The sequence below is a fragment of the Cynoglossus semilaevis genome, chromosome 15, assembly GCF_000523025.1.
Source record: "Cynoglossus semilaevis isolate Cse_v1.0 chromosome 15, Cse_v1.0, whole genome shotgun sequence".
Taxonomy (NCBI): Eukaryota; Metazoa; Chordata; class Actinopteri; order Pleuronectiformes; family Cynoglossidae; genus Cynoglossus; species Cynoglossus semilaevis.
The window spans coordinates 19,569,695-19,581,781 of NC_024321.1; the positions used below are offsets into that span (position 1 = coordinate 19,569,695).

The 12,087-nt window shown below is 48.0% G+C and overlaps 4 protein-coding genes across 4 annotated transcripts in view; 3 read left to right on the plus strand and 1 right to left on the minus strand.

Annotated features, from left to right (window-relative positions):
• irf2b (interferon regulatory factor 2b) overlaps positions 1 to 717 on the plus strand; it is a 28,451-nt gene extending 27,734 nt beyond the window's left edge. Inside the window, exon 10 of the transcript XR_003051979.1 lies at positions 691 to 717. The gene's annotated coding sequence lies outside the window, so the exon portion shown is untranslated. The remainder of the gene's footprint in view (positions 1 to 690) is intronic.
• Positions 1 to 1,690, minus strand: part of polr1a (RNA polymerase I subunit A) — a 17,551-nt gene extending 15,861 nt beyond the window's left edge. The window contains exons 1-6 of the mRNA XM_008327727.3: positions 1,549 to 1,690; positions 1,054 to 1,162; positions 725 to 820; positions 488 to 637; positions 287 to 397; positions 24 to 109 (exon numbers count right to left, since the gene is read on the minus strand). Of these exons, the coding sequence (XP_008325949.1) occupies positions 24 to 109; positions 287 to 397; positions 488 to 637; positions 725 to 820; positions 1,054 to 1,162; positions 1,549 to 1,625 (629 nt within the window). The 5' untranslated portion in view covers positions 1,626 to 1,690. The remainder of the gene's footprint in view (positions 1 to 23; positions 110 to 286; positions 398 to 487; positions 638 to 724; positions 821 to 1,053; positions 1,163 to 1,548) is intronic.
• A 223-nt stretch (positions 1,691 to 1,913) lies between these two features.
• Positions 1,914 to 7,323, plus strand: ptcd3 (pentatricopeptide repeat domain 3). Its single transcript, XM_017039313.2, has 23 exons — positions 1,914 to 2,067; positions 2,256 to 2,308; positions 2,707 to 2,746; positions 2,858 to 2,903; positions 2,987 to 3,055; positions 3,416 to 3,520; positions 3,708 to 3,831; positions 3,950 to 4,053; positions 4,130 to 4,285; positions 4,357 to 4,417; positions 4,514 to 4,596; positions 4,685 to 4,829; positions 4,909 to 4,959; positions 5,052 to 5,138; positions 5,251 to 5,279; positions 5,607 to 5,713; positions 5,808 to 5,886; positions 6,041 to 6,131; positions 6,216 to 6,305; positions 6,460 to 6,589; positions 6,685 to 6,726; positions 6,823 to 6,981; positions 7,137 to 7,323. Exons 1-23 carry the CDS (start codon positions 1,937 to 1,939, stop codon positions 7,180 to 7,182), a joined length of 2,028 nt encoding a protein of 675 aa, XP_016894802.1. The 5' UTR covers positions 1,914 to 1,936; the 3' UTR covers positions 7,183 to 7,323.
• A 2,286-nt stretch (positions 7,324 to 9,609) lies between these two features.
• LOC103391457 (plastin-2-like) overlaps positions 9,610 to 12,087 on the plus strand; it is a 6,470-nt gene continuing 3,992 nt past the window's right edge. Inside the window, 5 exon segments of the mRNA XM_008327726.3 lie at positions 9,610 to 9,735; positions 10,813 to 10,881; positions 11,163 to 11,314; positions 11,694 to 11,823; positions 11,909 to 12,041. Of these exon segments, the coding sequence (XP_008325948.1) occupies positions 10,821 to 10,881; positions 11,163 to 11,314; positions 11,694 to 11,823; positions 11,909 to 12,041 (476 nt within the window). The 5' untranslated portion in view covers positions 9,610 to 9,735; positions 10,813 to 10,820.

Below are 12,087 nucleotides of genomic sequence, written 5' to 3' on the forward strand. Positions count from 1 at the left end.
CATCATCACCATCATCAGCTCACCTGCAGAGGGGGCATTTCCTGCTCTTCATGTGGATTTTCCAGAAGTCATTTATCAGACTGCTCTTCTTTTCAACAAGGTGTTTTATCTGAAACAACACACACTCAGAGGTTCAGCCATGGACCAGTCACCAAATATAACAGCGTTTCTCAAACCGTGGTATGCGTACACCTGGTGGGACTTGGGCTCCCTCCACAAGTGTGATGTTTGATATCATTTAGGATTAGGTGATTCTTTTAGTGTGTGTGTATGAGTGTGTACTCACTGGTTTGTTGACCTTTGGCCCTTCACCAGTCACCCCTATTGTTGCTTTTGTAAATTCACTAAGAACTTCCTCGATCTCATCTCCAGAGGCTTTAGGATTCCCCTCCAGGTACTGAAATACAGCGTTCCAATAAAGGAGAGTTGAAGTTGTCTTTGTCTTTAAATCAACAGTTCTGTCTTCTCTTATAAACAGCAAACACACCTGGTTGAGGACCTGGTCTATCTGGTAGACCTCCTGCATGGCTCCATGGTCCAGCAACAGCAGCTGGTTTATTAGCAGGTGAATGGAGGCTCGAGGACACGTCAACATGTGACACGCCAGACAAGAGCCTCGGATCAGAAGGTAGAGTTTCTGATGAAAAGAGCGGGAAACGACGGTACTGTAAAGTCAACACCTGTACACAGGTGTGTGTGTGTGTGTGTGGGTGGGTGGACTCACATCAAAGAAGAGTGGGTTGTACACGGGCAGAGGAAGCTCCACGTGTCCCAGATGACCTGGACACGTCCTGAAGTCCTGACAACAGGTGGAACAAACCTGGAGGAACAGAAACAACAACAAGAGAGAATGAATAGGACCATCAGTTCTTGATTCTCTCTCTCTCTGCTGGAACTGTTTGTCACTTCAGACAAATACACAAATCAGCAGAAAGGATGTGTTTCTGTACATGTGGTGATAACACAGACGTTTGGTAAATGGTACGATGACAGTGTTTTGACACCTGGTCCAGCTCTTCACCACTGACCCACTGGACAACCACGCTGACTCACCTCTTTGTTGTCAGCTGGCCCCAGGGCCAGATCATACAGACTGTTTGGAGCCATGTTCCCAACTGCATCCAGGAACCTGGGGTTAGTGACGGTCTTCACACTCAGCTTCCTGGACAGTAGAGACAGAACACACTGGGTTTGCAGCAGCTCTGCTGAACGGTCCTTCACCACAGTCACGTTAGGACCAGGATGTTTACATTTGATTTCCTGACGTCATGTCCTGTCCTGCATTTATTTATTCGCAATCACTGAGCCTAGAATCACACCTGGTGATTCTGACCCGGTTCTCCAACAATCACAACTGGTCCCTGGTCAAACTCGATAACATCAGTTAGTTCTTCTGCCAACGCATCAACCTTGACGATATTGTGGCCACTCTCTATATACAGTATCTACAAACAGTATCTATATACAGTATCTATGTACAGTATAGTACGCGGTCCTGTTTGTTTTTAACTCCTGTTTAGCATCGAAGCTAACAAGTTAAGTTCTCACCTGATCTCTTCGGCAGAGTACATGCTGAAGGACATGCTGTGTAGCCGCCGCCATGGCACCTCCTTTTCATACAACATGGTTATTTATTCCTTTAATGTATGCGGTTTATAGTTTATTTAAGTTCATGTCGTGGAATAATCACACGCGCGACACAGAGCAGAGTCTGTAACACACGTGGGGAAACAGCAGGATCGGACCAATCAGAGCCCGAGCTAGAGGGTGATTCAAAACCACATAACACGGCGGTTAATGAAACACAATTAATGCTGTTTCTTCGACTGTACAAATATAAAACAAACGTCAATGAAAACATGCTCCACGGACATGAAGGGACGTGGAAATATGCTTTATTGTACATGCTCTTTTTCCTTCTACCCCCCGTCTCCTGATGGTTCCGTCCTCCCAGAAGGCCACGCGCTGTTGCATCAAGATGGCGGCGTCCGGGAGGCACGTAGGGCAGTACTTCAAGAGAAACGGGAGACTTTTGACGTTTAACCTGGAGCCGTCGTTGAGTCGCAGGTATGGGAACATTTGCAGTTATGTTCTGCACCATCGTTGGTTCCGGTCTGAAGTGGGAGATGTTGACGTGCAGCTGTAACGTCTGTCACATCCTGCAGAGGGCAACACAGTCAGAGGACAGAGACATTCTGTTTCATGCTGTCCCTCAAGTCTCTTCTCTTTAAGTCATTCATGTTCTCCTGATTAAGGTCTTTTGGTTGGACGTCATCTCGTGGACAAGTAGCTGCCGATGCTAATAAAGGTAATTCACTCAGGACTGTTACGTCATGTTAAGTAACTAAGTGAACTCGTAAAGATTTAAAGTTGGAGATGTTTTTGCATTTAAACAACAAATAATTCAACATGAATCACTTTATTCAATCTCAGTGGTGACATCGGTGTTTAAACTATTGAAATGTGACCAGTAGGTGGCAGTACGGGCTGTTAAACAATGGTTAGCTGCAGCTGAGGGGGTAACGTTATCTCCGAGGAAGCTGTGGATTCCTAATGTAATTAAAAAAAAATTAAAATCATCTTCAAATTTTAACAATATCTGAGCCGTTAGTTAACGTTAGTTGGAGCAGATTATGACGTTTCTAATCCTGAATCAGTTCATGTTCAGTCACTTTAATGCAGTTCTTCTCTATCGTGATGTTCCAGAGTCTGATGAAAATATCATCCTCCCCAGGAAGAAAACATGGTAAGTGTGGAATCACAGCCGTCTTTCCAACAACTCTGGTTGTGGATGAATCTGTTTTTTCATAACTGTCCATAAAAACTCTCTCTCTCTCTCTCTGTTTCTCCACAACAGGAGCCAGGTGGCAGTGTTGGAGGCTCTGTCGTCCACCGTGGGCAGGGTGAGTGTTGGAGCGTCCCCTCCGACCCTCTGGACACGGCGACCACTGTCTGTCTGATCAGCGTCTCTGTTTCTCTCCGTCAGGATCCTACGATGTACAACTACAGGTTCCAGGATGATCCGTTCCTGTCGCCGAGGTCCTTCCCTGAGTCTGTACGTCACACTCCACCCTCTTTTATTTTATATCCTATACTGACTGTATATGTCAATAGTAGGTTCTGTTAATGTCCGTCTGTGTCCTTAAAAAGAGAGGATTACTACCACTTACTAGTATAACTAGTACCAATACTCTGAACCTTTGAAACAACATTTCTACAGTAAAACTAAGACAGATTGAACTGGTTAATACAGCAGTTACACTTCAGACTTTATGGTCATATTGTAGCAGCATCCCCTTCAGATTACTCTGTGACATCACCGGGACATCACCGTGACATCACCGTGACATCACCGTGACATCACCGGGACATCACTTTTCTAACAGACATATTTGTGTCTGGTTTTTCTCTGCAGAAGTTGTTCTCCAAGGCTCAGGAGTCTGGAAAGGCTGCAGCCAAATACTTCATCGACAGTCATCCCAAGTTCTTCACCAAGGACTTCGCTGAACCACATATACCAGTAAGACGGTCTGTGTCCCACAGACCAGTAAGACGGTCTGTGTCCCAGAGACCAGAACATGTTCTTCTGTGGATGGACTGAATCACAGACGTCGACAGACCGTAGATGTTGACACATTTTATGGTGTATTTTATGTTTTCCATTTTTGATGACTTGTGTGTGTGTGTGTGTGTGTGTGTGTGTTTAGTGTCTGATGCCACAGACAGTGTCAGTGCGTCTTGAGGAGGTCAGTGAAGAAGCTCTGAAGGAACGAATCAGTCTGAGGAAAGTCTCTGCTGCGACTGACATGTACGACCAGCTGCTGCAGTCTGGTCAGAACACACACACACACACACACACTCTCACAGTAGTACCACTGTAGCAGTACTTGTACTTCTGCTACAGTACTGCAGTACCACTGTAGCAGTACTTGTACTTCTGGTCTCCCAGGCACTAACGTCTCCATGGAAACCACTCATGACCTGCTGGACCTCATCTGTCTGTACTGTGACCAAGAACCGGGCCAGGAGGTGGAGCCACAGACGGAGGACGTGGTCAGTTGCTGCTACTTCTCTACAGGCCTGCCTAGAACTTTTGCACAGTACCATCTTTGTACTTCCTGTCGCTCAGGAACCAGCGGAGGAGCGTCCGAGGGTCAGGGGTCGACAGAACAGGGAGCGTCCAGAGTTCACCTGGAGAGAGAACAACAACGCAGAGAGGATCTTCAACCTGCTGCCGCACAGAGACACGCGCTGCTACTCTGCTCTGATCAGAGGCACGGTGAAGGTGTGTGTGTGACCGCCGTCAGCAGCCGTGTCTGATTGTTCCTCTGTCACCTGACGCCTGTGTCTTCTCAGCACAAAGCCTACACCAAGGCCTTCAGTCTGTACACCGACCTGCTGAATGAAAGACTGACGGGTGAGTCGCCCCGAGGCGCGTCCTCTGCCGCGAGGCCGTGTTTCTGTCTGAGTGTTACAGTCAGTGCGTTAACCTCGACCTCCGCTCCGTCTCCAGCCGACGTCCACATCTTCAACGCACTGATCCTGGCCGCGCCGTTCGTCAGAGAGAAGTACGCCGAGAGATGGGAGCTGATGGAGGTAACGGTGCGTTCACATCTGAGAGCTGCAGGAGTCTCTGCTCAATCCTGATGACGGTGTGTGTGTGTGTGTGTGTGTGTGTGAGCAGGAGCTGCTGACTCAGATGAACCAACAGTCGGTTCAACCTTCTCTCCTGACCTTCAACAACATCCTGAAGTCCCTCAGACGCTGTGACTCTTTGGCCAGGTCCAAATCTCTGCAGATCCTGAGTGAAATGAAGGCTGTTGGACTAGGTGAGTGTGTGACCACACACACACACACACACACACCCCTACAGTAATATCAGACGCTACAGTTCCTGTGTGTTCTCAGTCCCCAGTCTGGCCACCTACAACCACGTCCTGGGCATCTTCTACAAAACCTGTGAGTGTCATGTGACTTCACCTCCAGTCCAACAGTGTCTGTGTTTCCACATGATTTGATGGTTGTTGTTGTTGTTGTTGTTGTTTTTACAGCTTTTACTGCCAAAAAAACCAACATTTTACAGGAGATCTTGTCAGAGCTGCGAGGAAAACAGTTCACCTGTCAGGACCCTGACGATGGTATGGACCTGTGTGTCTGTGTTGAAACCACATCGCAGTGTGAATCCAGTGTGAATCCAGTGTGAATCCAGTGTGAATCCTAATGTGTGTCTGATCTTTTTGTCTCTTCCAGTTCACTTCTTCAGAACTGCCATGAAAATAGTAAGTCTTCTCTTCCCTCCGTCTGTTTAATGGAGTCAGGTTTGTCTGAGTTTGAGGTATTTTGGATTTAGATTTCACTCCTCTCTGATTGGTCCAATGTGTTCGTTACGTTCGTCTGTTCAGACTCAGACTCATGGAGTCGTAGAGACTGTGTTCTCAGTGAGGTTCTCCTGAGGACTGGGTCGGCTGGTTTTGGTGTTTTTAATTATTTTCATGAATGAACCTTGAATCCAGAGTTGTTTTGAACTCTTTCCTCTTCACTGACTCCACCTGTGGCTCCTCCTCTTCCTCCTCTTCCTCCTCCTCTTCCTGTCTCTGCTGTGACAGTGTCTGGACATCAAAGACCTGGAACTGGGTTATGAAGTGCAACGTTTAGTAGAAGTGGGCGAGAACTGGAGGCTGCTGGGAAATGACTCCCAGTCCACTGGTTACTAGTGAGTAAAAACATCACTCCAAAGGTCACATGACCTGACCTGACCTGAGGGGGGTCTTCATGAAGATATCTTCCTGTTCCTCCTTCCTCTGCAGTGGTGTCTTCTTCAACCTGCTCTGTATGATGGAGAACGTCGATGGTGTGTTGAAGTGGTACAAACATCTGGTTCCCTCGGTGAGTACCAACGCCTTCTCTGTGCTGGACGTCATCTGCATCAAGATAGGAGTAAAAGTACCATGAAACCAGGCCCTCTGGTCCTCCACTGATGATGATGAAGATGAAGATGATGAAGATGACGGTGCTGCTCTTCTCTCCTCTCTGTCCTCAGCTGTTCTACCTGAACTCCCAGGCCACCAGGTCCCTGTTCCAGGCTCTGGACACAGACAGTCGTCTGGATCTGCTGCCGCTCATATGGAAAGGTCAGTTCAGGAGTCTTGGGTTCCTCAGCTACACCCGTCGTCACCCCGTCTTTTTCTGACCTGCTGCTCCACCTGTGTTTTCAGACATGAAGTCTTCAGGTCTTGACAAATTCTCAGACCTGGTGGAGGATCTGCTGACCCTCATGGCCAGGGAGGAGCACAGTCCTGAGGTGAGTGGGAGGAGCTAACGGTGGAGCCCGGCGGCTGACCTGGCTGTACTGTGGCTCAGTGTGTTCTCAGTGTGTTCTCAGTGTGTTCTCAGTGTGTTCTCAGTGTGTTCTCAGTGTGTTCTCAGTGTGTTCTCAGTGTGTTCTCAGTGTGTTCTCAGTGTGTTCTCAGTGTGTTCTCAGTGTGTTCTCAGTGTGTTCTCAGTGTGTTCTCAGTCACCTGACCTGGTCCGGCTCGTCCCTGAAGAACCTGACCGTCCTGCTGCTGAGAGCCAACATGATCCAGGCCTGGTGAGTAGGTGACGGAGACGCCGTCCTCGTCCTCGTCCTCGTCCTCACACTCTGGTCGGCTCACAGCAGTGTCTCCTTCTACATTCTGTCTGCAGGAACATGCTGCAGCTGTTCAAGTCCACCAACAGAGTTCCACCGTGAGTCCGCTGCTGACCGTCCACCCGCCTTTACCACAATCCTTCTTTGACCCCAGGGCTGTCCAGCTCACTGCTGCCCTCTGTCTGTCTTCTCAGGGAGAACCTGTTGAAGGACTTCCTGTCCGTGTGTCAGAGCCACGGCTCAGCTCCGACAGCGGTGGAGCTGGTCAAGCTCTCCGCTGCTTTTTGTCTGCCCTCTACAGCACAGCTGGCCAATCAGACGCTGGCAACCTTTGACCTGACGGACGAGCAGAGGTGAGCTGGCTCTGCTCTTCTTCTTCTACTGCCCTCTACTGACACAATCTTAGAATACTACTGTAACACTACCAGTACTACTACTAGTACTAGTACTACTACTAGTACTACAACCAGTACCTGCTGTGACAGTGTTGTACTGTTTCTCTGTCCAGAACCCTGGTGTCTGAGCTGTGTGGGGGGGGGGAGTCGTCAGACTGAAGGACCAACCACATCCATGACTTCACCTTCAACTCCGTGGTGTTTTAGTCATAAAAATATATTTGGGATTCAAACATGAGGTTTGGTTTTTGCAGCTAATGGTCATTCCTACTGTTTGGGACTGGGGGGGGGGCGGGGGGGGGGGGGTCACGGTGGGGTCCAGGACACGCTGAGTCACAGAAATAAAGAATTTGAACAGACAGTCGAACATTTTTTGTTCAATAACATAAATTAAGAAATAATAAAAATGTCAGCATCAACAGGATGTTGTTCCAGTTCAACGACAATGAAATAAGAACTGTGTGTGTGTGTGTGTGTGTGTGTGTGTGTGTGCGGTTGATGAGGCTGTGCTGCTGGTCCTCATTCTGAGGTCAAAGGTCATTATGTCATCATGTTCTGATTAAAAAAATAAAATTGTAAACTGTTGCCCACGTGTCTGAACTAAACATTAATATGAAGACAAACACACATGTTCACCTCAAGGGGGAGCCACACTTTGACACATGCGTTAGGACACAGTTGTATCAAAAGGCCAATTAAGACTCAGAATATTCAGTATATTTGAACAGCTGCCCTCTACAGGCCATGTGTGGACATTACTTTAGCTGAGACTTCTGTGTGGTCTGTAGCTCTGACCCAGTGGACGGGGTCAGAACCAGAATCCACCCACTGCTGATCTGCCCCCGGGGTCGCCCCCACTCCAGCGCTGAGACTTCCTGAAGAGTCTGCAGGAAGTCAACACAGCTGCAATACCGACAGTAACCACTGTGTGGTGCTGTGGCAGTGGGCCTGCTTTGGTTGACGGTGTTGGTGTCTGAAGTGAGAAGTATGACATCTAGCTGCTCTAGTTCTACGTTCTCTTCGTCAGGATGTTGAGACTCAAAAACTCAGATAAGAATTTCCCAGAGTTCATTCACGACAATGAGCCGTCATGGCCGACAGGAAACAGATGTTTGGTTTTCTGTGGTTCAGCGGTGACTGATCCACTTCCTGTTGTTGCCCCACGGGTCTGGAATGATCCGGAATGGTTGTTTGTTTACTAACTTGTTGTTTGTGTTGTGTGGCCAGATGAAGAACTGCACTGACCGTGTCCTGACAGATGGACCGGGTCAAGCCCAGTGTCTGTGGAACCAGAGTCAACAGTACCAGTGCAGCTGTGTGTAGAACACAACAAGTCAGCACAGGTGTGTGTGTGTGTGTGTGTGTGTGTCCACAGAGAAATGTCCCAGTTTCAAACCAATCACCTCCTGAGCTCACAGCACAGCCAAATAAGGACAAGTGTGTGAGCGAACGGATGGGGGCGTGGCCTTAACATGGGTGTGGTCAGAGAGGCAGAACGTGTTGGAGTCCAGATAGAAGTACTTAAAGTACTCACTGAAACACAAAAGTACTTCACTGTACTGTCACCTGCTGCACCGTTGGTCTGAAAAAAGAAGAAAGATGGATGGATGATGGATGGATGGATGGATGATGGATGGATGGATGGATGCTGACCTCAGCTTGGTTTTTCTTTGACTGATTAAAGTCCAAACAGAACAACTCATCAGTTCTGTGCAGGACATCAATCAAACCAGTAGGGGGCGCAGCTTCTTACAGACTCTCCTTCCTCCAACATCTTTCTCTGACTGGAGGTCAGAGGTCAATTGAAGATGCAGCAAGAGCTGGTGGTGAAAATTCAGAAATGTATTGTCCAATGAGAAGACATTCTCCCCCCCCTCACCCCCCCCACCTCTGCTGTTAGAACATGTTCCACCTCTGCTGTTAGAACATGTTCCACCTCTGCTGTTAGAACATCCAACACAGTTCTGCCTGTGGGTCTGAAACAGAGGAGGAATTCACCTGGACAAGACAGAACCTATCACTCCAGGGGGGTGAGGGGGGGTCAGACTCAGTGAATCATCTTCATCCTGTTCATCCGTTCACACTCACATTCACACCGTCTCCGTGTTCACTCCGTGGGAGTCGTTTCTAAATCAATGATTTTTACTAATCATCTAAACTTCAATATCTCTCTATTTTCTCATGTGTAATACTTTAATCTACAGAGTTCCTAAAGGGACTTTATCTAGAACTGTTAGCGGAAACATTCATTCGTGTATTTGTTTTCCCATGTTCCTGTAGGGGGCACTGTATCAGTCTTTACACCAAACTGTAGTGAACACTTAACCTAATCTCCAAACTGCATGTTTTTGGTTCCATCGCCAGCAGATGGAGCTGGGGATGGAACCACTGACCTTCTCACTGTACGGCAGGAGCGGTGTCCGCTCTTTGACCACGTGACCCAGAGTGTGTTATGAATGAATCCAATCATAACTGCTCAGATGGTAAACACCGACACTTCTCTGTTGTGGAGCGGACTGAGGCGTGGTCAGGGGGGGCAGAGGGGCGGGGCCGAGCCCTCCTCCTTCTCCTCCTCCTTCTCCTCCTCCTCCTCCTGAAGAAAAGGACAGAGAGGAGCGGAGACAGGCTGAGACAGAGTTTCTCCTCCCGGGTCACAGCGGTCCGTCCAGTCGACAGAGGAGGTTGTTCTGCGTTTACTTTTGACTTCATTCTGTGAGTAACGGAGCTGCGACACGAGCGCCACCTGTGTTCAGAAAGGTGTGAAAGAGGGTGAAAGGTTTAGTGACTTTTTTATGTTAGTACTCTGACCAGGTTAGTAGTAACTCAGCGGTGTGTGATGAAAGTGTGAGGCGGGGGAGGTTTGATGACGTCAGTGTCGGTGAGTGGACACGTTAATTAGCTCGTCAGTTAGCTCGTCAGTTAGCTCGTCAGTTAGCTCGTTAGCTCATCTTAAAACCAAACACACTCTTCAGTGATGAGATGGTGTTTTGTTTGTCAACATGTTTGAATTATTTTTATCTGGTCTTAAAATGAATAATAATAATAATAATAATAATAATAATAATAATTATTATTATTATTATTATTATTATTATTCTGTTCCACTGGTCGTTTAAGATAAAGTGACGTAGAAGAATCCTCCACCTGTGGGTGTAGTTTTTGGATGACTTTACAGGTTTCTTAAATGCTAGTACTGGTACTTGTACTAGTACTAGTACCAGTACTAGTACTAGTACTGGTACTAGTACTAGTACTGTGTTGGTGTTAGACCTTGTGTGAACCTGAGTCCTTGTTGTGATGATCCAGTACAGACCACATTCCTCTGCTCTGTTGACTGTCTGTTGACTGTCTGTTGACTGTCTGTTGACTGCTGAGCTGAAATACCTGTTTAACACACACACACACGTGTCATTCCAAAACATAATTAAATGGTATCAAGTGTGTGTGTGTGTGTGTGTGGTGTCATGTGACCTTGCGTGGCCTGAGGAGAGCCCAGGTCGTGAGCCCAGGTCGTGAACCCAGGGTGTGGTCTGGTCAGACCCACTCAGCGTTGTTTGCATGTTTGGGACGGACGCCCATTTGTTTATGTGTCACGTGATCGCGGCCCAGGTCAGGACTTGTCGTGAGACGCAGAGACGGCGAGGAGCACGGATTGGAATGTCGACTATTTTTGTTGTCTTTTGTCAGATTTGTGTGCGTGCAGCCGTGAAGCGAGCCACAGACCTGACGTTGATGACTGACACACCATGTGACTGTGGTGTTTGCTGTGTTGTCGTCTGTTATTACCAGGTGTCAACATGTCGTCAACACTCAGCCAGGAGCAGCTCCAGGAAATCAGGGAACGCTTTGACGCCTACGGTGGGTAAAACTAACCCCACAGTACTACGTACTACAGTACTGCGTGTACTAGTACACAAACACAGAGTATTTGTTAATCAGTCCCTGATTGGTTCACCGTGTGTTGACATCATCTCGACCAGTGTTTGTCAGCCTCAACACCCAGAAGTACATGAGACGGAGTATAAACCACAGGATCAAATACTGCAGTACTACAGACTGGTTGGTACTGGTACTGTAGTAAACCTGAGGGGAGTACCAGGACTGACCATGGTCTCCCCTGGTTTCTGTCTCACCTGTAGATGTGGATAAAAACGGTCACATCACCTCGTCTGAGATCAGTAATGTTTTAGACGACGTGGGACAGTCGCTGCCTGGATACAGGATCAGGGAACTGGTCCAGGGTCTGGACCTGGATAAGAACGGTACCATCGAGTTCTCAGAGTTCCTAAAGGTGGGTTATAGAACTGACTGTCTGACTGACTGTCTGTCTGACTGACTGTCTGACTGACTGTCTGACTGACTGTCTGACTGACTGTCTGACTGACTGTCTGACTGACTGTCTGACTGACTGTCTGACTGACTGTCTGACTGACTGTCTGACTGACTGTCTGACTGACTGTCTGACTGACTGTCTGACTGACTGACTGACTGTCTGTCTGACTGTCTGTCTGACTGACTGATTGACTGACTGTCTGACTGACTATCTGACTGTCTGTCTGACTGTCTGTCTGTCTGTCTGTCTATCTGTAAGTCTGACTGACTATAAGACTGACTGTCTGTCTGACTGACTGTCTGTAAGTCTGTCTGTCGGTGTGTTTTTTCCGTTACAGATTTACGAAGACGCCACCGTGGACAATGTGGGAAATACTTTTAAAACACTTCTGGTCAAGAAGACGGGCATCACTGCCATCGGAGGAACCAGCACAATCTCCAGTGAAGGAACTCAACACTCCATCTCAGGTGACTCATCGGAGCGTACTGACCAGTACCAGTACCAGTACCAGTACCAGTATCTGTTCATCCTGGTCCTGACTCTTGGTTTCAGACCAAGAACGTTTCGCCTTCGCCAACTACATCAACTCCAGTCTGGAGACCGACCCAGACTGTGCCCACATCCTGCCCATCAACCCAAACACCGGGGCGCTGTTCCAGGCTGTGGCCGACGGCATCCTGCTCTGGTAAGTGAGGAACCTTTGACCTTTGACCTTAACTCTGTCACGGTGC

Excerpts from the sequence above, each read along its gene's own strand:
- ptcd3 (XM_017039313.2), top strand. The coding sequence starts at position 1,937 with ATGGTTCCGTCCTCCCAGAAGGCCACGCGCTGTTGCATCAAGATGGCG. Across the intron at positions 2,904-2,986 it reads TGTCGTCCACCGTGGGCAGG|GATCCTACGATGTACAACTA; the intron begins GTGAGTGTTGGA and ends TCTCTCCGTCAG. Across the intron at positions 5,139-5,250 it reads CTGTCAGGACCCTGACGATG|TTCACTTCTTCAGAACTGCC; the intron begins GTATGGACCTGT and ends TGTCTCTTCCAG.